This window comes from Erithacus rubecula (assembly GCF_903797595.1).
Source record: "Erithacus rubecula genome assembly, chromosome: 6".
NCBI lineage: Eukaryota > Metazoa > Chordata > Aves > Passeriformes > Muscicapidae > Erithacus > Erithacus rubecula.
The window spans coordinates 1201979-1229718 of record NC_136688.1 but is presented as its reverse complement, the minus strand read 5'-3'; the positions used below and the strand labels follow the sequence as shown (position 1 = coordinate 1229718).

Below are 27740 nucleotides of genomic sequence, written 5' to 3'. Positions count from 1 at the left end.
GGGAAATGAAAGCAGGGCTAGTTGCCAATGTAGCAGTGTAAACCTCTGGAAAAACACCAGCCAATAACATCTCCTTTCTTGTGTCCAGGTTCACTTGTCTTATTTGAAACAAGATGCCGTCAGCCAAACCAAACACCTGAAGTTCTATACCACCATCTGCCCATTAATGAGATTTGTGTTAGGAACACATGACCAGGGACAGCTGAACCATCTATTCCAAAATACCTTTAAGCCACCCTGTGCAAATAGAGGTCTCCTAGGTAAGCTGTAGATGCATATCTTGTACACAGGCAGGATATGCAGAGTTTTCTGAAAGAAGAAGTAAAGCAAATGTCAGTGTTTCATACACAGTGGCAGACACAGTTGACTTGCTGAATATAAAATATTAATTTAATATATAAATATGAGAGGAAGGAAGAAATCAATTCACTTAACTCTAATTTTCTCTATGCTGGCAATCTAGTAAAATCCAATAATCTCGGTGTTTAAAGCAGAGATTCCTCCAATGTTCAACCCGTTCATTGTCACTGTTGACCTATAGCACTGGCACAGGGCAGCTCAATCCTTCCCATGCATATAGGGCATGGAAAGGCTTGTTGGATAGGATGCCTCCACTTCAGTACCATGAAACCCCTCCTGTGACAAACTGCTGCTGCCTAGGGCTCAGCAGAAAGCCCTGGAAATGGGCAGGATCCCCTCCAGCAGATGAGCAGCAGCAGTGTTAGAGACAGACAGAGCTGCAGTCCTGAGCTGGGGAGCCTGGGTACCAAAGCTGCAGCCTCAGCATTGCTGAGAGGTGGGGTGTCACTCCCAGCTGGAACGTGCAGGACTGTAGTGTCCTGCCAGACAAGCTGCCCTGGCCAGGTTTCCCAAATGCTGTACCCAGAGACACACTGTACAGAGCATGCCCTACACAGAGAACACCTCAGTTGTGCTGCAGCTATTCCTCTGGGACCCAATGTCACACACAAATCCTAAGCAAGGGGAGAAATCCATCTGCCAATCCAGAGAAGCTCTGAACTGCAACAGGATGGGCAGCGCCTGGTCACGTGCTTCCTGTTCATTTTGTACTCCTGTAGGCAAGAGGATCCATCCTCAACTTTTCCCTGAAGCAGAGCTGAGTAATGGGGCCCTGCCTAGATTGCTAAAGGGAAAGTAGGGCCTGTCCTCCATGTGCACTGAAATGAACTTCAGGAAAACGGTAAAAAACAGCCACCTGAGCTCTTGAATACCACTTCTAAGGCCCAAGAGAGAGTTACATCAGCAAAAATAGGGCAGCTTCAAGGTTTTATTAACTCAACAGTGCACTGACATCCACACTACAGGCTTTGGTGAATCTGCCAAGTGTGTGGTGGAGTTGGTAGGACAGATTTCACTCAGTCTCTCAGTGGGTCTGGTCTGCCACTGACTAGAACTTCAAAGAAGATGAAAAATGTTACCTGCTCGGACTAGTGCCACAAACTTTAGAGGAGGAGTTAATTTGACATGTCTTAACTTGTACAGAGAGAGGAATTTCCTTTAAATCATTATTGCTCTACCAGCCATAAAAATCTCAGATTTCTGTTTGTGCATGACACTTCTTCAAACAAAGGATATACTGTATGTATGGTTAAAATCCAGACCCTGGGAACTACAAAACTGACTGTGTCTTCTGAAGAAGTTGCTTCTAGAAGAAAACCCAACTTGGGAGAAAGGGCAAAGTTTTTCACAAAACTGGGAGAAGAAACAGAAAAGTCCCTTACTCTTATATTTCTGCTTTCTACAACATAGTGTGTACGTTTCAGTCTTTCAATGCATGAGAAAATGGTTGCACAGTTGCCTGGAAATCTCAGTGCAAGGTCCCTCTGCTTCAGCACAGTTTAGTCTCGTTAATCTTTCCAAGGTCTCCCCTTTCCACTGTCTGTTGCCCTTCCTTCTCTTGGGCCATTGCTGTCTGTTATTCTCTCCTGCCAAGGTGACTCTTACCTCTCTTCTTGTTCCATTCTTTCTATCTCCCCCCTTCTCTTGCTACTATCTTTGATGCAAATGACACCCACTTTCTCTGTTGTCTCTTGCTTACTCATCCAGTCTTTATCCCTTTCCAGAGTAGCTGAAAGGCAGGAAATAGCTAGAAATAGGAGAAACACCAGCTTTCAAACCTGGCTACAGGACCAATGTTTCTGCTGTCCCTCATAAGTGAAAGTCTTTGCTAAGAGACTTTGCCTTTTTGCTCTGGGTGAAGACACTGTGTTCTCACATAGTGTCTCAGTTTGTAACAAAAAGGTTTGTACATGCTGAGTGTAAGAGCAGAGGAGAGACAGAACAGGAAGGGCTGGGAGGTTGTGTTCAGTTTGAACTGCAGCACATAATATTTCCAACTGGGAATAAGGGCAGTCCATGGTATCAGCTGCTCTGTTTCTGATGCACAGATCAGGAGACCTCTATTTTCCACAGCCCCATGTTCAGCAGGTAGCATGGCATATGCACTTCTGCAAATGCCAAAGCAGACAAATGATGCTCACTCAGTGGCAGTGATCTATTGATATTCCAAAATTAGAGATTCAGCTCCATCCCTGCACACTGAGTGCAGCAGTTTAAAGCACCATTGCCACCCTTGCTGCATAGTTTGCTCTCAGTGCATGAGTGACATAGGATGTCCTCTCAGTGCCCCAGAAGCAGGACAATAGCATAGGATTTACAGAGCCTGAGGGAATGATTTGCTGGAGCATAGTGTTGGCCTGATGCCACTGCCATGGAGGTCAGGGTCGAATCAGCCATTGGCTTATGAAGCATCTGTACTATTGAAAAATGGCACCCCTGGGCTCTGTGAACTTGGGCTGCTTTCTCTATCCCACAGTAGAATTGAAAACATCTTTCATCTGCAGCACTGTGGAGAAGATGGGCAGTAGAGAAGAGCTATCTAGACAAATGCCCTTTTCTCCCTAATAGCACTTGGAAATCTGCCCTTTAACCAGACTCCAACACAAACTTACAAAATCCCAACCATTTAAACAGGAACTTCCTCCCTACATAGATGTGCATGCAAGTAAAAGTGAGAGAGCTCAGCAGTGGTCAGAACCCATCTAAGGCCACATACAAAACTTCAGTTGAACTTAGCTTAGTAAGAACCTATCCTGTTTGGTATTTTTTCTCCATGTTTAAATAAATGCCCAGACTCGAGCAAAAAGGGACACAACAAAAATCCTGGGAGACCCACTATGCATGTTTGTCACAGTGTAAGCATCACTGTTTGCTTTTAAGTACAGAGATATCCAGGCACTGCAATGCCAGCAAGTAGAAGGAACATCTGAAAATAACTTTCAAACTTAAGATACACAATTTAAGTAATGAAACATAGAAGCAAAGAGCTAAAAGGACACTAAAATGAAGCCTAAAGAGACTGGGCAACATCAGTCTCTTTTATCTATCATGCTGCATTCCTTAACAGGAAGCAGAAATTCCTTGCCTAGGGATGTCTTCTGGACAAAATATTATAAGACTGAGATTGTAAACTGTCTAAGACTCTTGTCCCTTGGATGTACCAGCCAACAGGTCTATGCTGAGATAGCAAAATGAAGTAATACATTCTGTTATCTCAGAACACATTATAAGGTTGGATGTGGTATTGGTATTTATGAGGTGGAGATGGTATTTATATTGACGTTCAAGTCATACTTTTTTCAATAAAAATGTAATTCTGTGGCCCTACAGTGATTCTTCAGCTGTGGAAGTCCAGAGTCTAAGGTCAGGCCTTCATAAATGGGAATTTACTCATGCTCAGCTGACTGATGTTGCCCTTTGAATGGACACATCAATGATATGAGTTAAACTGCCTCACCCACTTCCATTTACCTCCTTCCTTTTTTATACCATATTGTGAATGCTACCTGAAAGCAGAGATGACAACTCAGACCTGCAAGAGTGAACTTTGGCTGCTGTGTGAAATGTTTACCCTGACCACTGTGTCGTGTCACCCACCAGGCTGCAAAATCAACATGAACTACATGATCTGATGGTTCAGATAACACTCAACAGGGACAGAGCACACTGTCATACTCCAACTGGTGCCTTGTGAATTGCACACTGCTTAGGTGTAATATATCCCTCCACCCAAAGAAAGGATACACAGAGCTTTACATTCTGTGCTCATGTACAGAAAAGGGGATGTAAGCATGGCCTACATACTGTTAAATGGGAGTGGAGGGGGCTGCTCACAACACAAGGTGTTTTTCAGGTGCTTGCATGGCTGCTTGTACTCTTAAAAGAGGCTATACTCTTAAAAGTTTACCCTGTTTCAGACTGTGGCTCTAGAACAGTAGTCTCCTAGGAGTGCTCTTAACACTGATACCTTGCACTGTCCTCAATCTGTCCTTCAGAACTCTGCCCGATGCTCTCTGGAAAATTTCCCAGTGGTTCAGCTGACAGCAGCATTAAAAATCACAGCATGTGTCTGTAGTCTTCTTTGTATCAGACACTCAGAGATAGCACACTGCAGAGATGCAATTGTTGCAGCTATGTGCTCTCAAAAGGCTGCATCTGTCTCAGGGAATGTCTTTACCAGAGATGACCATCTCCAAGCAGACAGCTGCAGATCTCATCCAGTGAAAACAGTTTATTCCCCTAACAGCTATATAACTTAAAGTCTTTGCTGCAAAATCCCCTACTCAAGTTCTGCCCTTAATTTGAGGGTCATCCATGCACAAAACCTCTTATATCTTTCCAGGGGCACACCACAATAAAGAGTAATACTATTATTCATGCCAGTTATTGCTACGACAGCCTCCCTGACACACTAGTTTCCCAGGAATGCTGTTGAACAGATACCTTGTGCTGTCCTCCTCATCCTGTCCTTGAGAATTCTGCCTATTATTGCTTGGAAATTTTCCCAGAGTGGTTCAGCTTACAGCAGTGCTAAGAATCACAGCATGCGTCAGTAGACGGTTTTATATCAGGTACACTGGGATACAATGCAGCAGAGGCTTGAGTATCATAAAGTTAGCTCTGTTATATTCCTCCTTTTTGGTTATGAAAAAAAAAAAAATAAAGTAGCCAAGGAAGGAATAAATAGTGAAGTAAGTCAACAAGAAACCACAATCCATTCCTTAAGTGGTAACCAGGCTACTGTGCTTTGGAACTTTTCCTGATACAACAAAAGACACCATGAAGACAGGAACTTTGGCAGCAGTGGTTTTGAACTCCACAACCCCCAACTTTCCTCTGTTTTTCTATGCATATGTTACTGGAAATATAATCATCTGCTAGGAAAACAGTCAACCTCCAAATGGAGCAGCATCAGCAAACCTCTGGAAGTTACTATTGCTAGAATAAAAAGGAGATTTTCAGCAAAGCAGCCCTAAATTCCTGAATTAACCGATGGCCTCCTTTGCCTGACCACTGTCACCATAGTGACCACAGGAGCTGCTGCTGAGCTGAGCCACTGTCCTGTGGATTGGGACGGAGGCGAGCGGGGCGCCGTGCTGGGAATAAAGTGGCTTTGACTCAGGGCCCAGGGATGGGGATGTGGGCTGTGGGACCAGGCACTGGGAGCAGCCTTGGGCATACTGTGGTGGGAAAAGTGGCTTACAGAGAAAAAAGGTGTAATTCCTGCCCAGACTGCGAGTCTCAAAGGGCCAGGCACTGCCAGAGCAGTGGAAGATTGCCAGAGGAGTCAGACAGTGAAACAAAAAGAGTTGATGAAGATGCATGAGGAGAGAAGGCATTGACAACAATAGAGCAAGGATGGTTAAGCTGGAACTGGAATAAGCAGATTCACCCTTCCTCAACATCATTTGTGTGGACTGCTCCCTCTTCTGGGGAAAACTTGGCCCAAAAAAAAAAAAAAAATCACAACCCAAACCGTCCTCAAGTAAATAATGCTCCCCCAGAGTTCGCAGGCACACAGGCCCCCTGCTTCCAGGTTCAAGTTGCAGAGAGCAAGGTGCAAGACCCCTGTGCTGCCCTTTCCAGACCGTGTCCTGGTTGAAGGAGCCCAGGGTGGTGAAGCCAGCTGTGACCTCCACACTCGTGCACAGCTAAGCCCTGCTCCAGGCTGCACAGACAACAGCAACACTTCTCCCTGCTTGGTGCTGCTTCCAAGCACCACTCAGACCATCCTCCACTCTCAAACCTCTGGAGTTGTCCAGTGGTGCAACAGGCGAGGATCCAGGAAGTGCTTGCAAGCATTTTTCAGAGTGACTGCTGGAGTACAATTTCCTTTTTGCTGGGAATTGGACAGAAATCACCACTTCCAGTCCTTAGTGCTGGCAAGGACTGACAGTTTTTAGCCACAGAAATACATTTTCGAGTCTGTGAGTAAGGAAATGGAAGGACAACCTTGAAACATACTCTCATGGTGAGAAATATTCACCACTTATTTAATCTTTGCTGCTTTAGGATTCCAAAGTTCAGTTAAAATCTTTGCAGTGAAGCTATCTCAGAAGATCTTGCAATACGATTAGAACCAGCTGGTAAAAAATGACACGTTACTGCAGCCAGTAAATACCCACATGAACCAACCCTAGAGAGGTGAAAGGCTGTGCTGAGTTTAACAGTTCATGAGCATATACCAGACTGCCTGATACTGGTGTATGAGCAATGCCTCTTTCTCCTAAATCCTTTCCCAGCTGATAGCCTCTGATGTGGAAAAGTGATGATTTAAATGCATACAATTAAAAATGAGAAAATAATTATTTCCATTTTACAAAGAGAGGGAAAGACTTGCCTGTAAACAGAAAGCAGTGACAGAGTGTAAAAAAAACCCAGCCAAACAGAAATACTTTCTGAAACCTTGGAATGTTACCAAAGTCAACCACCTTGTATACTTGCACGTGCTTTGACAGCTTTGTGGAACCTTTCATCCTTGTGTTGCAAGGATGTAAAAAAGCCTTGCTTGAGTCTTAATGATCTTTGAGAGTTATCATATGATACCACGTCAGGCAATCATGCAATCAGCAAAGGTCACAAGACACACAGCCATTCCTCTTGGCTTTGCAGCTGCTTTCCACAGCCAAGACTCCTCCTTCTTACACTATTTTGAAGTCAAGTGCAGCAGCATTCCTGCCTGCCAAGCACTGGGGATCCCCGCCATAAGTCAGGCCCTGTAAGGGGCACATAAATTTTTGTGTCTACAGGTGCCAAAAAGAGAACCATAATGGATTGGCAACATCTAATTAGTCTAAATGGATTCTTATTGGCTGCAACTGCATCTGCTTGGCAACATAAAAGAGGTGCAAGTCACACTTGTACAGATATGATAGGTTGGGGCAGGGGTGAAGGCTTTTCCAAAAGACAAAATCAAATGTAGGAAAGTAATTGTTGCCCTGTATCTTCTACAATCTAAAAGGAAAAAAAAAAGAGGCATTCTAATTATTTTACTGTTCTAACTATGTGAGATACAGGTACCTAATTCAAGGCTCATACTACATACATAAAAATTCGCATAACTAGGAAAAGTCCTTTTCCTGAGAAGCTTACAGCTTTACTGGACTGAAAGGCTTTATTGGGTGATGGGCAGAATCATCTCTGTTCTGCAGACAAATCACAGATCAGGACCCAGATTTCAAATGCTTCAGTGATGTGTAAGGCAAGTCTAGTAAGGCCAGGCTGAAGGAAACACAGGAACAGAGTTAATAAATATAAGCTGGGAAAGTTCAGGACTGTAATAAATAATACCCAGTGCAATCTTCCCTGAGCAGTACAGCCAAGGAGTCTTGATTCCCAGGCACTCAAACAGCCTCCTTTCCCAGAGACTGCCCCTCTGCTTTTGGGAATGCAGCATGGAATGGCAGCATGGGATGGCTCAGACTCCAGTGCACAGTGCTATACTGTCACCAACCCACCTCCATCACAGATCATGTGTGCAGACTGGGAGGGCTGCAGTGAGAGGGCAGATCCCCTTCTGCCTCCCCAGTCTGCTACTTCTGACAGAGATATTTATCAGTAAGTTGTGGAAAAGCTCAGTCCTCAGGGCCCTTAACCCACTGATAACTATGACTACTCAGTCACTGATTAAAAGTATCTAAATAGGCTGTTTTGGTAGATTTTATAGATTTGGTAGAGCCTCCTATCTCCTCACCTTCCTTTTTGTGAGTCAATTTGACTTTCTGGAGCACCTAACCTAAGCCAGAATTTCAGAGCAGATCAGCATTTGGGTATTGTTCTCCTTTTTCTAAACAAGTGAAATTTGGATTCTGGGACCCAGTACAAAGGTACACAAGCAACTTAGCCAACCAAGATTGCCTGCTCCCCTGACTGGATGCCTCAGTCAGTCAGGGAATTCTTAAACCTCCACAGAAGGTCTTTTCTCTGCACTTTAACCAGTGTTTAGGAGATCAGTGCTATTTCAGAGTGTGTCACTGCCCTGTTTTTTTATGGAACTAATTGCTAACTGTAACTCTGATCTCCTTCAAGACCACTGGGATATGTGGTGGACTGTTGCTGCATTGTTCTGGGTAATTCTGGATCTAAAAAAAGGGATGGGCAAAACTAAGAGTCTGTAGACTAAACCCCATGGTTTCTCTGAGAGCAGGAAGGCAGGGCTGCAGAACAAAGAAAAACAGCCACATAGTTAGTTGAAGGATGGTCAGGTAGTATTCAGCTACATCTTTAATTTTTTGTATTCATCCATAATTTTTTATTAAGATTTCACAGAAATTATTCTACCAGGTCTGCTCAGATAATAAATACCTCCCTGTGTGGGGGAGAACAGCAAGTAAGCCAAACATGAGAGAGTTCAGTATTCCAGAAAGAGATGCTGCCTAGATGGCCAGGATCTTCCTACTGCTGATAGCATGGAGGTGCAATCCCATAACAAATACTAATTAAAAAATTCTGCACAGCAAAGGACAGGCAGCAGCCAACTTGCTCTCACTTGATTTTGGGAGCTGTCAGACCAGCCAACAACCCTCCCCCCTCAAGAACCCATCCAGCATTCCTGAGGTAAGTGTTAATGCTGGATCTCGACCAAGAAAGAATTCCTATAGACTCAGGAGACGAAAGGAGGATGATACACTGCTTGCTTTTTTCCACTCTTCTCCTCATGCCCCACTGCTCCTGCATTGTTGGTGCCCCTTGCACAAGGACCTTTAACACAGTGACAAGCGGCTCCCAGCAGGATGCAAGGCACAGCAGCACGCGCGGCCTGCCTGCCCTTGGCCAGAGTTGTTTTGACTAACAGAAACAGCAGAAACTCGAGAGACAGGCATGGAGAAGGCTGGAAAGTGCTGAAGGGGTGAATTCCTGGTGGAATGCAAAAGAATTAAAACCGGCAAGAGCACAGCAGCATTCAGCATTAAGTTATTCCCAAACTGTCCTTGCCGAGTATGGCTGGTTGTTTTCTTCCCCCATCTAATGCTCAGATGCACTCCCGGGATACCTCACAGGACAAAACAATAAATGGCCAAAAAGCCACTAACACAGACTGGTCTCCTCACTGGGAGCAGAGCTGCTTGGCTGAAAAGTCCTTCTCTTGGAATCTAGTGCCACCTTGTGCTGGGAACGGTAACAGTCAACGGATAAAAGCTTGTCCGGACCAGCGGAGAGAAAAGGGAGGAGAAACCGTCATTGCATTGTGTTTTGATCTTTCCTCTTGGTACAAACCGGCATCACTCCCAATATCCCGCTGTAGGGCAGTGTCCTTTTATGAAGGGACAGGAGGGCTACTGCGAGCACCTATTGCAGGTTTGCCCGGACCCCAGACAGTGGCCGAGTGACACCTCCAATGCCACCGTGCACAGATAGCTGCAGCTGGCAGATGCACAGGCAAGTCCAGGGAGAAACATGGTTTCACCCCAGACAGAAAAATTTTGCCGAGTATTACTGACATCCCCTCTGGAGCCTAGTTTGCAACAGGTAAACCCACAAGTAGTGCAGGTGTGGAAGATGAACCAGTAAAATGCAACAAGCATTTAACAGAGCAATTTCCAGATGCAAAATACTGCTATCCTAAACCAATGCGCAGGTGAGAGGAGCCAGTTGGTTTCCCTGGGGAATATAAAAGCAGGGTATGGTTTTCTAATTTCTTTCTTTTTAAATTATTTGAGACTTTTCTCTAAATATGAGTAAAAATTCCTTCTGGTCAAATTTCAATTTCGGAAAATGTGGCCTTTCTACACTGAGTTTAGGGGAGCTTTAGCATTAGTAAGCTTCATGGCTTTGTTTTTTAATTTGTTCAAAAAAGAGAGGTTATTACTTTGTGAAAAATTGTATTTCAAAGTCAGTCACAAAGGTTTTGAACTGCTGTTGATTATGAAAGTTTTACCTTTTTACTCCATGGAGTATCTTTGCAAGTTGGCTGTGGAATTGCAGTATTGCTTTGATTTTTATTCATTTCAGGATTTCTTTACAAACTCAAAGGAGGAAAAGAAAAACATTTTGAAAAATATTTCTGTTCTAAGGTAGGAATTCTCTTGGAAAGAAACAGGGTGTGAGTATCCTGCCAAAGGGGCAGGGTGAATGAACACATGAGTATACTGACAGGGATGGGGCATGCACAACTTCTCTGGGCAACCCGATCCAGTGTCTCACAACCCCACAGTGAAGAATTTCTTCCTAACATCTTGCAGTTTATAGCCACTGTCCTTGTCCCTTGTCCTATCACTTGTGCCTTCCTGCAGGCCCCCTTTCAGCGTGGAGGATGCTCTAAAATCTCCGTGGGCCCTTCTCCAAGCTGAATAACCCCAGGTCTGAGCCTGTTCTAATAGCCTCCCTCAGGCTCCAGCCTCATGGAGCATAGGGTGCTCCAGCCCTCTGACCATCTCTGTGCCCCTCCTCTGGACCTGTCTGTGTCTTTCCTGTGCTGAGCACTTCAGATCTGGACACAGCACTCCAGGTGGGATCTTAAAATAGCACAGCAGAGGGTGAGAGTCACTCCCTTGACCTGCTGGTCACATTTTACTGGATCTACCAGATCAATTCTGTTGTAGTGCGGAATTACATGGGAATGACACAGAATCAGAGAATATTCTGAGTTGGAAGGGACCCACAAGGATCATCAAATCAAATTCTGATATGAATGGGGAATGAAACAAAAAAAAAGGACTAAAAGTCTAATTATGAAATACAACTAACTTCTGATAAAACATCCTACAGCACCAGTGGAAAAACCTATGGTTTGTTGGATCCATCAATAGCTCCACACTTGACAGAAACTACCAAATACACAATCTCCGCTTGTTAAGCCAAAGCCTTTCCAAAGCTACAGTTTCACTGGCTCTATATCTGTTTCAGCATTGAGATACCTGCACATGCAACAAGGAGTCCTTCAACAACACCACTTGACTACCCAAGCTCCCATGTCTGTGGCACGAGTTGTTCTGATAAGATTTCTTGTAAGGATGAATCCAATTAAAATTACAGTTAAATCAAATGTAGATGCCTACGAAGAAGTAATGGATTTCCTTTGTGGGGAGAAGCAAAACTGAAACAACCTGTACACCTTGCAATAATAAAAACAGTTGTAAAATATTTGTAAACAAGGTATGTGAACTCAAGCACAACAGCCACAGAACTTTCCTTGGTTGGCAAAAAGTGGGAGCTATAGAAGGCAAAAAAAGAGCAACTGTTAACTGTTGCTACCATGGAGTGATGCTAAAGAACAGCAACCCACCATAACCTCCTTACTTTCTGAAATCAAGAGTTTACCAAGGTGTAACAGAGATTATGCCAGGCCATAGGTTGACTTAAGACCCAGCCCAAACAAGAGAATACTCATGGGGAGGGGGATTTAGGGAAAGGCATGATACTAGAAGATACAATGTAAACTTTGTAGACTTTCAGTTGGTCTCATTCTGCACAGCTCCCAACCTTCAACTTTTCATTCTAAAAAGGGCGACCCACCATACAAATATGGGAAGTAAAGAAATTCTGCTTATGAGTTGATTTTTAAGAAGGTAAACAGGCAGTATGAGGCAAAATGCACAAAGAGAAACCAGAAAAAAACCCCAGCTAACAGGAGACATGAACATACTTTGGCTATGTGAGGGGTTGGCAGCATAACTGCATGTGACAGGATGCTCCCAAATCTGCAGCCAGCCAGCCTGCCATTTTCATAGCGCTTGGGATGTTTCTTTTATAGCTGAACAACCTGTCACACAAAACACACATCGAGCTAGCAAAGCCCATCTATAATATGCTTCCTCCAGTCCTTCAACCTGCTATAAGGTGCTGTGGTCACCCCAACCCTATATTCAGGTGTGGCATCTTTTCTTACCACTATCCTGGGCAATGAGACGTCAAGGCTAGGCTTGTTCCCTGACCATAGTCAAACTACTGTGCTTTGCAATCTGGACAAGAAACATGGCCAGCTTGTTAGATTCTCATATGGGTGACAAACACACACCTTCCCTGCTACTAAGGTTATGGAAACATTGAGATCCACCAATTCACATATAGATGATGAAAGAAAACCAGCCACTTCCTGCATCATGGGAAGGGGGCACAACTGGACTTGTGGAAGATCTGCCTGCCTGCCCCACTTGGGGGAACACATTTGTTTTCAAGGTATCTGTAACACAAACATCTGTATAGCAGGACAGGGCCATGGAAATGACTGGAGGTTTTGTTCCAGATTCTCTAAGACAGGAAGGTTGTTCAATGAACAAGACCAATCCAGACATCCCAATGCCCAGAGTTACTTGTACTTACCTTAACACTAAAGGAAAAGGACAACAGCGCTCATTAAGGGCCTGGCTGAACTATGAGGTAAGAGGATCATCCACTTCAGGAAAACAGCTTCTCCCTCTTAGGGAGGATTCACTTACAATTTCTTCTGTTTTAACATCTGCTCTCATTGCCTGATGCTGGTTTAGCAAGCCCTAAGCTTGCTTTCAAGCACACTGGTCATAAATACCTGCAATGGCAGGCACTGTTTAGTTGCTGCATTGACTTCCTTTCCCTCACACATCCAGGCGAATTACATTACTGCAAACCAACCTCCCACTACACCCACCAAGGCTGCCAGAGGAGCACTGAGTATGAACCTGCAAGCAGCAGCAGGGGCACAGAAGGGCTGCAGGTAAAAGTGTGCAGCCAGATTTCTGGTACAGCTAGAAATGCTTGTAGAGCATCCAGTGATGATGGCTGTGAATTCTAGAGTAAAAAGCTGTATTAGTGTCATTTGTCATCAGCTGTTTCCTGGACATTCCCAACTTTAAGGCAATCCCTTAATAACACATCCCTCTCTCCTTTAACCTATTTTATGATATAATCCAATTAAAGACCCCATAAGGCAAGTCACCACAGCTGTGAGCATACTCACCAAATCATTTGTGTAATCTTCCCTCAACCGAAGGCCAAGGTGTGACAGTGTGGGTCATGGACTGCACATACAGATCCACCCACGTTCTAAAACACACACCCTGGCATGACACAAGGCCTTTCCCAGAGACTGACAAAGTTAAAAGTATCAGGCTCAATTCTACACTTAATTCTCTCCACTAATGCTTTCACCACTGGGTAACACCCAGTGTAACACCCTGGGTAACACCACACAATGGTAACACCCAGTGGCCATATAACTGAATCTCTTGATCTTTAGGGCAGAGAAAGTTGGACTTGACATGAAAATCCTGAGCAGCCAACAGTGGATTCAGCTGACCCAACAGCACCTGTTTGAGGATGCAACTTGTGTTTCTATACACCTAGATACAAAAACTCAAAACCTTAATCCACAGTCAAGTAGAAACACAAATACCACAGACCAAAGCACTACACAGTTATGTCAACTCTGATGTTTCAGACCCGTTTGAAAGAAATGGCTTAGAAAGCTGATTTATACATACAAACAATCCATTGTGCCCAGAAGTTTCCTAACATTCTTTTATTAAAAACCAAAGAGCCAAAGATCGCCCTGATGCTCTTCATTGTTATAAAGCAGACTCTGAAGTATTAAGTGAACTATGTATGAGCAAAGAACTCCAACTGATGCAGAGTTTAAAACTAGGTTTACAGTTTCCTATTTTATTGGCATGGATGTTTTTCTAAACTTAAAAACCCTTCTGGCAAGTTATCTCAATTTCTTATGACAAAATTTCTCACAACACACAAATATTTACAACATATACATATTTTTTCATTCTTTTACAACTGGTTCTTAAAAGACAAACAATTCTTAGGTTACCACAGAACAAAAGCTGTGACTTAGTTGTTTTTAATTTGATAAAACTATCATAAGTTAAAGTGAATAGATTTTTCTTTAAATTCCTTGTAGCATTTTACAAGTGCAACAGAAAAATATGAAGAACCAATTTAGGATAGCTGCAGTTCATTGGATAAATGTTGCCCGTCGTAATCACATTATTTCACAGCAAATTCTTGAAAAAATAAGCACCAATCATTCTTGCAAAGAACAATTTTATCTAAAAGTATTGAAAAGTGTTAAATACAAGGTGTTTAATTTACGGTAACAAGCAATAAATACACCATATCCAAACTTTATTCTGCATACTGCTACCCTTGTACATATAATGTACTAAAAAGTCAGCAAATTGTCAACACCTTTTCATATTTTTTTTCTCTTTTTTTAAAGAAATCAATTTGACTTCCAACCAACGGTTTGCTACTATAACAAAGGCCACAAACAGTACGTCTGGGACAGCATACAGTGTTAAAACTGACAAACTCCAAGGGGGAAAAACCATCTAGCAAATAAATTGGAAAGCTGTAGATCATTGCTGGTGATGTTAACATATACTAGAAAACCTTAATATGCTGCTACTATGATTTTGTAAATTGTTTAGTCAAATACTGTAAGAGCAAACTAACGCTCCTACTGATCAAAAATAATTCTGTAGCCACACTGTATTCTCATTGTCCTGCATGGAAAGATCTGATGCAATTTCGTAACTTTGCTTGAGCCTTTATTTTACAACAGAGCATTACCTCTAACTCGGAATTGCACATAAGAAGGCTATTAAAAAGTACAATAAAAATCTGCACAAATCAGACTTAAGAAGAGTCAGTATGCTGTACACTTTCTACAATATTACGTTGATAGGTGAATAAAGAAGTGCTGCCACTAAGTTTTTCAGAAAGTTCTTTAGTTGAGGAATAATCAAATGGAATTTTTGTTGGATTTTTTTTTTATTTTATTTTTTTAATTTTTGTGGTTTTTTTAGAAATGACATCCAGGTCAGTTTAAGACCTATAAGCTTATGCATTGAGCCTTAAAGACTGATCTTCTCTCCTCCTGGAAGAAATATCAATATCTATTGAATCCTTGCCAACAATAAGCCTTAATCTCTTCGCTGGAGGAAGAGGAATAAAGTCATCAAATTCATCATCATAGTCATCCTCCTCTTCATCATCCTCTTCTGATGAAGACTCATCTGCTGTTTCCTCTTCATAGTGACCATAATCATCTACTTCCATTCTTGACTCCAAAAGGGAGAGAGTTTCACTACAACACACACCATTTTCATGAAGGTCCTCTGAGTATGTCCCTCTGTTTTCGTCCTCTCGTTTTAGCTGTATTTTTAATTTTGTTGAACTATTGCCTGATCCTGAGTTAAACCCATTATTTAGCTTTGCTACATATAAATTATTATCTTTTTCATGGTCTTTACTTAATTTTATGCTTATTTTTGAAGAATTCATTCCATCACTCTCTTGATCATTTGCCTTGCTACTGCTATCATGGCGCCTACGAAGAGTCAGTTTAGGGATCCCAGAGCTATTTTCAAGGATAAGTTGTGCATCATATCTCGTGATTCGTCTTTTCTTTTTACTTTTTGCAGTTCTAAAGCTGTCTTTTGCTTTAAAGTTGTCAGTTGTTATCGAGCAGCCACCAGATCCAGGGATACAGTCTTTAAAGCCAACTGGTGTGTCCACCACGTTATTCCTCTCTTCAAGTTCTGAACGAGAACTAATTAAATCTGGTACTTCATCCTTCACAGGTGTATTGTGCATAGTATCAGTTTCCTCTGTTTTTGAAGATGGTTTCACAAGCTTTCCTTGTCGAGATTTCTTTTTTGATGTGCCTGCATCACTTTTCTGGCACCGACCCTCCCCTTTATGTGACGGTCCATGAGCAACGTTGCTGTCGTTTAACGCACGAGACTGCTGCTCTGCAATGTCCGATTGTGTTCCAGTCAAGTTACTCTTATAGCTATCCAACGTATTTGGTTCAAGCTTTGTGTCAGAGGTCTCCTTCAAACTCATCCTTGTTCTCATTGACCTCCTCGTGATGTATGTGCAGGGTGCAATATCACCATGCTCGTAAGCACCTTTCACAGAATTCAGTTTATGTTCTCTAGCAGCATGCCTCGTTAAGCATCCGCTAGAGACTGCAACTTTGACTGGTCCCTCCAATTCTTTATCCTTTTTAATGGGCAAGTTTTTATATAAAACTACTTTAGGCTCTTTGAGAACTAAATTTCCCATTTCAAGCTTTCGAGAAGCATTCTTTTGCTCTGGCCTTTTGCACTGATTTCTCAACTTTATCTTTGAAAGTAAAGGCTTTGCAGGCTTTTTCAGTCTCTTTGGTACCCTGGAATTATTTAAATGAGTTAGTTTAGATGAGGTAGAATTTGATGATGCTGGAATTCTTGATATAGACTGTCTGGTTAATGTTCTATTTTTGCTGTTCTTTTTTACGCCAATTGAAGATTTTCTGTTAGCTGAAAAAGAAAAAAAATAGTTTTGTTATGACACTGCTATAGCCTGAATTTCTCACTCCCAAATACTGCAGTTACTTAATTTATTTGGGGCACTTCAAAAAAATCCATGAGACAGTATGTAGTAAGGAATGAGACTGCTTAACTGGCAACTCAACACATGAAAGGAATTGCCAAACAGGCCACACATACATCAACAACTCCAGGTACACTTCCCCTCACTACGCCCAGTATAGCAAGCTATGTTGTTACTGAACCCCAAGCACCTTTATCTAATGTAATGGCTTCAGTTTCAGATTAAACTACTGCAGTAAGCAAAGGAGTTTGCCCAGCAGAGGTGCAACTCTAAATACTGGTCATTAGAGACCATAAAAAGATTTGGAGACATCTTTTAGGTTTTCTTTTTTCTATTACTTGGTTTCATATGTTTTGTTTTTGTGTTTTGGTTTTTTTTAGTATCACAGCATCAAACAGGAGACAGATGGAACCGCAGTATTTTACATAGCTCCTGACCTATTTACCAGTTAAATCAAAGTTCAAATTATTTGAATTTTGCCCATACTGAGGTTGGTGGAGGTGGGGAAAGCAAAATAAATCATACTCACTACTTCATGGAGAGATGTCTTGTAGGAAGATTACAAACAAAAATCCCTTCCAATTTCTTCTGAAATCACTAACTGTGCACTTTCTCTGCACAAGAGGTGCCTGAACTATCAATTCTGGATGTGGAAAGGGAGGAGCTGCCCAATTTAAAAGACCTCTAAAGGAAACAACTATTTGTTTAATAATATCTACTAAGAGTATTTATTTAAAAATTCATTTCCTAAGAATTCAAACTATGTAAGTTCTTTCCCAAACCATACTACTGCCTGTGGTAGTTTACTGTATTTTGAAATACAGAAATTACTGGCAGGACTTTAACTGACATGCTTATAAAAATTTGCTTTTGATATTAAAAAAAAAAACAAAAAAAAACCAAAAGAAGAACATACCACCTATTGTTCTTCAAACACTTGTTGAAAACCATAAATTTGCTGTTTAAATTGCCTTCAGATTCCTGAATAAATTAGCTTTAATGACCAGTACATGAGAAACATCTCAGCACTAAGAGAGGAATTCTGTGACTGTGAAAGTTTTCCATGTTTTTGTGAAGACTTTAATGACTCCAAGCTCTTCCCCTTACTTACTTGCATTACCTTTTTCCTGAGTGGTATCTGCATCAGTGTTAGAGCTGACAGACTGGCTGTCTGAATTCTTGCTGCTGTCACCCAACTTTTTAAGTCTGTTCAATCGTTTGTCTGTTTCTCTCAGTCCATATTTACTGTTAATCACAGGAGTAGGTGCTGGCAATCCCACTCTTGATTTAAAAGCACCAGTTCCACGTCTACAAATAAAAGGCAGACACAAGGTATTAATAAATCTTAGTGTAAACCCAGAGCTTTGTTTCATATACAGCAATGTATATCTGGATCAATGATACCAGTAGTCACAGAACTTGTTAACATTTTGTGGGTTGTTTTGTCTTCTGCCTGTTATCTTGGGTGCCTAAATGTCTCAGTTGGCCAGCAAGAACAGCAGGATCACCTAGGAGGAGTACATGGACATATGCAGAGAGATGCAAATCTTCCTGGTGGTAACTTCCACAGGCTTGAAAGAAATTGTACTGGGCCAAATCTCCAGTGCTCCAAACACACCCACAGATCCTTAAATGGCAGCATTTTACCATGGCAAATTAACACTCTTTACAGCATAGTTAAAATTGAGATATTTAAATTTTTTTTTTTTTTTTTTTTTGTGATTTAAAAAGTGCCTTTTGCCTCACTGGTTTTGAAACAAGCAAAAAATGAGTCCTTATTAACTCCCTCTGAAATAACATCTTATATATTTGACTGCCTCTACCAGAGCTTTGTAACAGAAAAGCAGATTACTAAAGTTAGAATTACCCAAACATTAGCTTAACAAAGTAACATATTCATGTACTTAAAATATAAAAACAACAAGTTAATGAAAATGTTCAGACATATAAAAGTAGCTGTCCTGAATAAGAAAGTATGCCCATATTACACTGAAATCAATGATCAAAAGAACTTGAGAAAAACCCCACATTGCTCCAAGTAACAAGGGAAGAACAATTCTGGTGCTTATTTATTCAACCCTTTTCAGTCTCCAGGACTGAAGTACATTTTTAATAGCAGCTTTCAAGATAAAGTCTGAGATTGCACCCTTCACTTGGAATGACCTACCAACATGACATGAGTTTGGAGGCCTACACCAGAGCATTTTCCCTTTAATTTCAAGATTTGTTAGTGACCAAAGCAGCCAATAAAAATGAAAGCAGAATTATTAAACTATTTATACACAGGTGTACTAAGCTATTTCTCAATATGAGCAATAGTTTGTCCTTTATAAGGTTTTTCTTCCTACAGTTAGATCAAACAGAATGGTGAGTTCTGTGCAGCTCCTCTTAATTGAGTGAAGCTCCCAGATGATGCTGAGCCTCTCTGCTCACAGCGAGCAGAAGTTTCAACATGGCAAAAACCAACTATGGAATTATTCCACCTGATTTTGTGAAGAAACCAGGTTGGGACAGCACATGTGAAAAACAAATACTGAGTGATGGACAGAGAGAAGCAAATACTGTCCAAACCAGTAGATATTTACAAACACACAAATCCCCAACTTCTAACAACAGTGGGTGAAAAACTACTTTGCCCATTCCCAGCAGGAGAGAACTTCAGGCCCACAAATAAAACATTACTGGAATTTGCTTTATAAAGTGCAAAGAGCAAAAGTTGGGGATCAGTTCACAATGATCTTGTAGAAGCTTTTCCTTCCAATTCTACTTTACTCAGTACAAGTATTATTAAGAATCTAAACTGTTTTGTTCTGTCTCATTTCAGGCTCATCTCCAGAAAACAGAATCAAAAGATTAAGAGAAAGCAGTTTTCAGGAATCACCACCATTCTGCAGCAACACAGAAAAATCATTACAGCAAATAGGTAGGAAGCAATTATTTTGTGCATGGGGTACTCATAATAAAAGACTTTTAGTTTCAGAAAATAGATCATGAATATGCCCAATTTAATTTGAAAGCTATTTATATCAATGCATACCTTTCACAGGTGTAACATTCGCAGTATTCATTATTTTCTCCAAAAAAACCATCTCCGTAGTAACAAGAGATTTCTTCTCCAGGTTCAATATCTCTTAGAGCTTTCACACATGCTGTATCTCTGCCCGTTGATACAAACTGGAGAAGGAGATGATAGGAAGGGAAAAAAAAGGTTAATCATTAAGGCTGCACACTATCTGAGTAAGAAATAGAAGTAAAACAGGTGGGGGAGAAAAGTTGGAAGGAAAAGAAATAAAAAGTGGGGTACTTCATTAATTTATTAATAATTTCTTGCTTACCTTACAGTTAGGTCTGCAATCTGAAAAAGGTCCAAAAGATAAAGTCAATTAACTGTGGATAAGACCTGAAACATGAATAGTTGTAGATATCTAAAGTAAGGATTCACTTTGACTTCAATTACTGCAGAATCTCAACTAAATACTGGGAGTTAAGTTAGTACTGCACAAAGCCAGACATCAAAAGATTCCTGCTTTGCTATAGCGATGTTTCTGAGCTCTTCCCTATGCTACCATTAATGTCCAGTTTCCCTCCTCTTTAAGGTAAACAGGATCATCTTCATCTTAAATCCTATCTGCTATTCTTCTGCTACACAAATGCAACACAATCAGCTAAGCTTCTGGTGCAAAAAGTAAAACAGCCGTAAGAAGTTCACCTAATAAAGATGTTACTATTGACTTTCACAAAGAAATTACTATTAACTCTTACAGTAGAGTTCACAAAGAATTCAAGGTAACCCACAAAATGCTCCACTAATTTAGCTGCCAGCTCCAAAGTCTCTTTCAAGGAAGAAGGCATTGCTTTCTAGAGCTTCTCTGAGTTTCACAGTTGATCAGCTCTGGCTGGGAAAATCCCAGTATGATTTTGTCCTACAGTAATACAGTATGCCAGATTCACACATTTTTCTCCACGTTCCTGTGCTGTTTGGCTCACATACAACACTCCTGAATTTCTTATGCCCTCCAACATGCTTCCTATACTTACTACTCACCATGATTGATAAATGCAGCAGGACCAAGCCACAGTTGTGCACAGTTTTTTCTTGTGGAATACATGACGCTGAAGTCATTTTCCCCATGTCTCAGCAGCATGTTTTCTTCCATTTCTGATAGTTCAGCAATACAGCCCACAAGTAATTCTATTTTATCATTTCGTTTCCTTTAATGTAAAAACAGTAGCAGAAATAAGACTACATGTACCAAAATTACAAAATTATTTCACAGAAAGAAAAGCTATTATATAATCAATTACATCAAACCTGACGTCAGAAACAATTACCACTATTGTTTCTACAGTTTCCTGAGACTGCAGGCAAGAAATTGCAAGAGTTGATTACTTCAGCTTCTGCAATTGTTAAAACCAAAAGCAAGATCTTTTCATTTGTACATACTCCCTCCCCATTGCTACTTGAGAAATTTTGACTTCCTCCAGCTGCTCTTGCTTGTGTTTCCTAAACTTCTTCCTGTGGCCAGGAAAACCCAGCATAATGAAAATGCTTAGAGCTCCATGGCTTTTCAAATGAGGCCCAGTAATGACACACACAAAGACTGGAATTCAAGCAAGATGTTTTCCTCTCTCATGAGTAGTTCTTCAGCATGAATCTGGCCCTTGAAATAGAGTGGGGAAGGGAAATGACACCTACAAAAATCAACAAAACCACAAAGCCTCTGTGTGCAAAAGCCAGCATGCCATCATGGCTAGAGCAGTGCAAGGGCACTGAATGCTCAGCCTGGTAGAAGCAGGGTGTTTCCATTTTCTTGCATGGGTGTTGCTTCCACTGCTCTTCAGAGTGGCATGCCACATTTTGGCCATACTATTTTGACACAGATGAACGTGGAGATAGTAAAGATAAAAGGCTTCACTTCTAGTTTGTGTAAGTGTAAATTTCTCCTTTGACAGAGAGGGCTGAGAACTCTAACCAGTTTTGAGTCTTGACAGGTTTCCAGATATCAGCAAGGTAAGATGCAGCCCTCCTGTCTTGCTCACTTCTCAGGCTACTCTAGATTTTGAGCATGAAAAGTTAATCTATTTTCAACACATCTACATGCAGAGCTTCTACCCCCCAAAGAATCAGCCAAGGGGTAAATTCAAACAACACCACCAAAACAAACCAAACAAACCCAAAAGCAACCAACCAAAAACCACAAAGCAAACACCCAAAAATCCAAACAAAAAGCAAAGAAACAAGCCAACCAACAAACCCCCCAAAAATCCAAACAAACAAAAAACCCCAAAACAACAACAAAACCAAAAAACAAAAACGACAACAAAAAAACCCTCCACTCTATCAGTATTTCTGGGTTGTATCATGATTGTGAAACTTTCAGCTCTGGTCATGAAGAGCTGGAATCTTGCCTCAGCCTATTTAAAGCCTCCTCTACAACACATGGAGGTTGTGTTGCCACCAGCAGGGCGTCCAGGCACTCAATCCTGGTGTGAACAGAAACACATTTCCTCACCTCATGTGTGCAGGTATGAAAGGATACTGCCACAAAGCAAATACAATTGGTGTCTACATTTGACTTAATTTTAAAATCTGAATTAAGCCACAATCTGCTGATGCTGCCATGCACATAATCAAACCCAGATGTGCCAAAATGAGATGAGGAAATACACTGGGGCTCCAGCCTTGTGTTTCCAGGGGAGATTCATCTTTAACAATCAAAATATGCAAGTAACACTCACTTAAAAAAGGCAAAAAACTCACTTCCCCCACAATTATTTGCTGTGTAACAAATGTCATAATATCACATTTCTTATGGAAGGCTAACAACTCTTGAGTAGAGAAAACAATTATGTGACTGAAAATAAGATTAAAAAAAAGAGTAAACACTATATGTATAAACCCAAATATACAAAGGAGTATCTTCCAGAGGCATGGATCCTGTATTAAGTAATTATCAAAACCAGAACAAATTCCATCTGCAATTATCTATACAAAACGATCTATTTCACTGGTCGCAGTTTTAATTCTAAGTAACACTTTAAAATGTATTTTATAGAATCTTTCAAATAGACAGAAACAGAATGCAACAGTAAACTGTATTTCTTACCATTCTTTTGTTGCAACGATTTTGGCTCCATTTTGCTCAGAAGAATACCGATTGCAAGGCAGTATCTCAAACCCACTGTCAGTTGCAAACATTCGTAAATAAATAAATACCTGCAATGAAAAAACCCAGTACTTGTCTGTTACAAGCAAAACGAAAGCTGTGAGGAACTTCTTATATAAATAATGAAAGTGAACTGTACAAAACCACACACAAAATGGATACTGGAGCAGAATAGGGTCTGCTCAAATATGTTTCTATCTGTTTTATAATGTTTCTATATATTTAAGCTATATATATTATGTTGATCTTATTTCTTCATAGTAACTTGCAGGAATCCTCACACAGGTAATGTGATTTTTCCAAAGAGTTTAAGAAAATTAAAGATAACTGGACTGGTACAAAATTGGTCCAACTAACGAAAATGGATAATTTTTTTGTTAAAGTAACTGAACAGCTGCATTCAAGAAACCTCGTGTCTTTAAGAACCACTGAGACCTAATAATCTATAGGAATCAATTTTATTACTATTAATTATTATTAATAATATTAAATTCTGAAAAAAGATATTTCTTCTACAACAAACCTAGATGCTAGATTCAGGCACTGTTGAATTATTTTTTTTTAGTTGAGGTATGACTGTGTTACTCTAAAAACCACTTTAACAAAGCAGAACTTTTTCTGCTAACTCTTTCTTACATTACCAGATTTGGTGCATTTTAAAGAAAGCCCAATTCCTTTTGGTTGTACCTGGAAACAAAAGACTCATTCCTGAAGAAGTGTTTTTTTTTTTTTTTTTTGTTAAGTAAACAATACTATGGTTTTTTTGCTTTAAACTTTGAGAATAAAACATATTGATGCTACATATAAAATGGATTTGGGGAATCAAAAGTGGAAGAAGAATAACACTCCCAAAGAAAGTCCCTTTACCCACAACAGCTGGGGTATTCTGAGGTAACAAGGCCAGACCCCTTTCCTGTATCTTCCTTTTCCACCCAATTTGATTTAAAACAACTATAAGTAAAAAAAAAAAAAAAAACTAAAACAACCCCTTCCGCAAACAAAAACCCCAACCAAACCACAATATAAACAAATGATGAAGGGGAAAAAACCCCTTTCTTTCTACACCCTATTAATAAAAGGCAATGTAAATTAACAAACAAACCAAAAAAAGAGGGTGTGTCTAGTTAGGCTTTAAAAAACAAAGGAAATTTCTCATAAAAAAAACCAAAAACAACATATAACAAAGCACTTGATTGCTTTACTATTGCTTCATTCTTAAGAAATTTTTTACATTTTCTTTGCCTTTCACCCATCTGAAAAAGCACATTAATTACAAATACACCTACATGTTCCTTGAACAACCTTTCCTGCATTTTGTTCTTGTTAAGAAAATAGTGCCGGGCCCAGTCACCTGACGTCAAGGACTTGAAGGCTTTTTCTAAGTGCTCATCTTTCTTAAAACGTTCAATCACCTCTTTGAGTTCTTCTTGCCTTCCTTTAATAGGTCGAAATCTGAAATTAAAAATAAAGCTATTCCAGTCCACCATCAGTTACTCACAGCACACAGTTCATTTGCCACCCATATTAACTCCCTATATAAAGGCACTGACCAACTTTTGCCAAACCCAAAGCCTTTTTAGACCGATAAATCCACTATGTAGGTTTCCATGGATTGCAAACTTAACAAGTGCATTCATATAAAATATAGCTCTTAATGACAACACAAGAAGTATCTACAAACACTAACACACAGCAGAGATGCTGCATCTGTAGAAGACTGAAGTTCCACAAGTTAGCGCAATAGTAGGAATTTTTCCCCCCCAAAAGAATAAATCTTTGGCATGTAAATAAGAAAACAAACATCAGTACATTAGCAGAGAATTCTGCCTTCTTCCCAAACTTTGAAATTTAAGAAAAGCTACCCTTTCTATCTTCAGTGGGAAAAAGCAACAGAAAAACCTGCACGACTGCCAGAAGTGGAAGCTCCATTTTGAGCTGCAAAACCACCAAGAGAAAGCAGCTCTTAGTCAAGAGATTTTGCCAAATCTCTATAAACTGCCTTAGACTGAGCACATACCCATATATGCTCTGCTTTGGGGAAGAGGTGGGGTATGGGTATTCTTAAATGTATGCCACACCCCAGGGGACTATTCACAAAGACAAAAATTTCCCAGGATCATGAGAAACAGTTTACTGCAGCTCTTTTTACAACTTGAATGTTTGGCTTACAGAGCATGTGACAGAAGTGCTAAACAAACTAAAAGTTTTGAGGAAACGAGCAAGAGAGTCTCGTTACTTGTTGCTGGAAGTGCATTACTATGCTGATTTTATTTCCTTTACTTGCCAAATGAAATCTGTATTTCATTACAAAAGTAAACAAGGGGAAAAAAAAATTCTTGAAGTTGATGGAAGAAAACCTCAATCAACTTCCTTACTGATACCGTATTTTTTAAATTGCCACATCAACTGGCTTATTGTCACCTTGGAACACAGAAGGTTGCAAGTAACTTCTTTTAAATGACCACATAATATTTGCTTGTTCCATGAAACTTGTATAAAGGAAACAAAAATGTGTTACCTCCTGATTTTGTTTCACTTTGTAAAATACTAAAGAGTCTAATCAGAAATAAAGTAACAACCATGAGGACTTAATTTCCTTCCTTAGGAGAAAGATGCTGTATTTATGCTCCTGATACAATGAAGACACATCTCCTAAGAGCAGAATCACTTTCAGCAGGTTTGCAGTGTTCCATGCTGCTGCTTTTATAAATCTCTCAGATCTCCAAAAGCTTCCTTGTGACATGGTAACTAAGCACCTTTTAGACCTTTTCGAATCCAGCAAAATTTATCAGCATAAACCTGTGGGCTTTCAGAGGACATGGCACAGTAAGGAGTTCTGAGCAGACATCATTTCTCTTCCGGCTGGGATATGAATTCAAACAAGACAGCAGGAGTCAGTCAAGAAACAGATGCCTGCTTACAACTGTAGCACACACCATGCCACAAAGTTTCAAATCAAGTTCTTTACTGCAGAATAGCCTTGTATCATCATCCCAAAAAGCTAACTACCTAACAAGCTGAGGAGACCTTATCATACAAGAAACCTCCCCTCAGACTAGAGATGAACAATCATTAGTTTTGTTCTGCAGCACACCAGTCTTCCTCAACTTGCCAGACACACATCAAATATCTCTGCTCTCCCAAAACCAGAAAGACTTTGCCCAGATTTGGTAGTGATAAATCACAGAGCTTCCTCATACATGAAGGGAATTTAAATCATGTAGCCTGAACTGAACTTGACTAGTTTCAGAACAGGATTTGCTCTCACTTTCAATTTCAAGCAGAAAAAACTTTCCCAGCCAGGAGCCAACTGTACTTACACCAGGAGTAGAGCGCTCATCAATGTGCACAAAGGAAAGGGTAGTATCTTGCTTAGACTTCTCTCTGCAAACATTACAGGAGGGGAAAAACCCACAGGATTTACAGATAAAATTGGTCTTCAGCTATGTCTGTTCTTGCTGGGCTACATAAGTGATTGCCCTCTTCCTTACAATGTATTTTACATGTAGAAATCCACCATCTTTTAGCTAAGTGACCTGCAGGAGCATAGATGGGTGGAAAAGCCATCACTTTTGAAATTGCATTAGCACCTGAGACAGGCAATGTACGTGCTGATAGACATCATCACACTTACTCATCATCAAGAAACTTGGTCTAGGCTAGCTGAAGAAAGCAGTATCCCAACTGAACCACCAGGGTAGAAAAGAAATACAGAAAAAAAGAAAGAGGGCAGATGCTAAGCTTAACAGTGGCTCTCAAGACCTATAGAAAAAGAATAAACACCCCACATTTTCTAGCAATTGGAAGCACATGTTACCACCCCAAGTGCTCATATTTTATGTCTTTCACAACACATTAATCTCAGAGGCTGACTCGATGTCTACCTGACCAGCTACCTTAGGTAGCTTGGAAGCTGGCCCCAGCCTTTGAAAGTCACTTTGAATGGCACACCTCCATGAACCATATTCAGCAGGTGTCTCTATGGATTTTTGTTCCAGGCAACACACTGCTGGTGGAATTCATTTAAAGGATTAGCAGAAAGTTTTGTAACACCATTCCTACCAAGTAAAATAGTTAGAGTATGCCCAAGCCCTGCAAAGGCCAAAAAGATGGCTGGAAACAAAGGGATGAAGAGATTGTAAAAGCCCCAAGATATTACAAGGTCAGATGAATGCTGGACTGCATGGTAGGTATTTCAAACAGGAACTGGGTTTTTCAAAGAATGTGACACTGAACCCAGAGTTTCAAAAATTAATTCCAAGGACTCTCTGCAGCACTTCTATCAAAATGTTGTTCTTACATAGTGACAAGACAGAGATAATGAGAAAAGATAAACAGGAATCCAAACAAGCAAGAAGTACACAGAAAGATGCTGGAAACCAACATTATGCTCAACATTACACTCCAAGGGCTCCCAAACAGATGAAACACTGTGCACCCTGAGCTTAAGTTGGAGGGCTGTTCACACTTCAACAGCACACGTAAATAGCACTGAGAGCACGTGGTTTGTAAGCAAATTCAGAATACTACAGTGCAGATTCCTCATGAAAGCTTTAGTCTTTCACAGATGTATCTCCATATAAACTTTAAAAGATATCTTCTCACTTGAGAAGAACTGAAGAAGCCAAGAAAGCCTAGAAGTCCAATGTTCCTTAAGAATTTGGGTCTGCTGATAGATACTTCACTTCTCCCAGGTGTATAATTCATTAGTTTATTCATTAGTTTTCTGCAACCAAAATACCAATTGATTTTGAGAAGCAACCTTGCATCCTACCATTTTGGTGTTACAGGGCCTCCACATTTACACATGACATCAAAAAAAACCCCAAAAACCTACACATCTGCTGAAAGAGTCTACACAACTCTTTCTGAACTCCACCATGAAGAGAGCCTGAAAAGGCCCCACAG

At 40.6% G+C, this 27740-nt stretch overlaps 1 protein-coding gene and 1 long non-coding RNA gene across 11 annotated transcripts in view; one reads left to right on the top strand and one right to left on the bottom strand.

Annotated features, from left to right (window-relative positions):
* Nucleotides 1-20703, top strand: part of LOC306803995 — a 36898-nt gene extending 16195 nt beyond the window's left edge. For both annotated transcript variants that reach the window (XR_013774762.1, XR_013774763.1), the window contains exons 3-4: nucleotides 19490-19588; nucleotides 20262-20703. This is a non-coding gene — a long non-coding RNA (uncharacterized lncRNA). The remainder of the gene's footprint in view (nucleotides 1-19489; nucleotides 19589-20261) is intronic.
* KMT5B (lysine methyltransferase 5B) overlaps nucleotides 13918-27740 on the bottom strand; it is a 28019-nt gene continuing 14196 nt past the window's right edge. For 7 of the 9 annotated variants that reach the window (XM_079310011.1, XM_079310010.1, XM_079310012.1 and 4 more), the window contains 7 exons: nucleotides 24119-24284; nucleotides 22773-22882; nucleotides 20711-20877; nucleotides 20001-20020; nucleotides 19703-19839; nucleotides 17777-17973; nucleotides 13918-16592 (listed from right to left, as the gene is read on the bottom strand). In XM_079310011.1, coding sequence (XP_079166137.1) covers nucleotides 15127-16592; nucleotides 17777-17973; nucleotides 19703-19839; nucleotides 20001-20020; nucleotides 20711-20877; nucleotides 22773-22882; nucleotides 24119-24284 — 2263 coding nt within the window. In that variant the 3' untranslated portion in view covers nucleotides 13918-15126. Of the gene's footprint in view, nucleotides 16593-17776; nucleotides 17974-19702; nucleotides 19840-20000; nucleotides 20021-20710; nucleotides 20878-22772; nucleotides 22883-24118; nucleotides 24285-27740 lie in introns of those variants that run through there. The other 2 variants (XM_079310016.1, XM_079310018.1) reach the window with 2 other exon arrangements.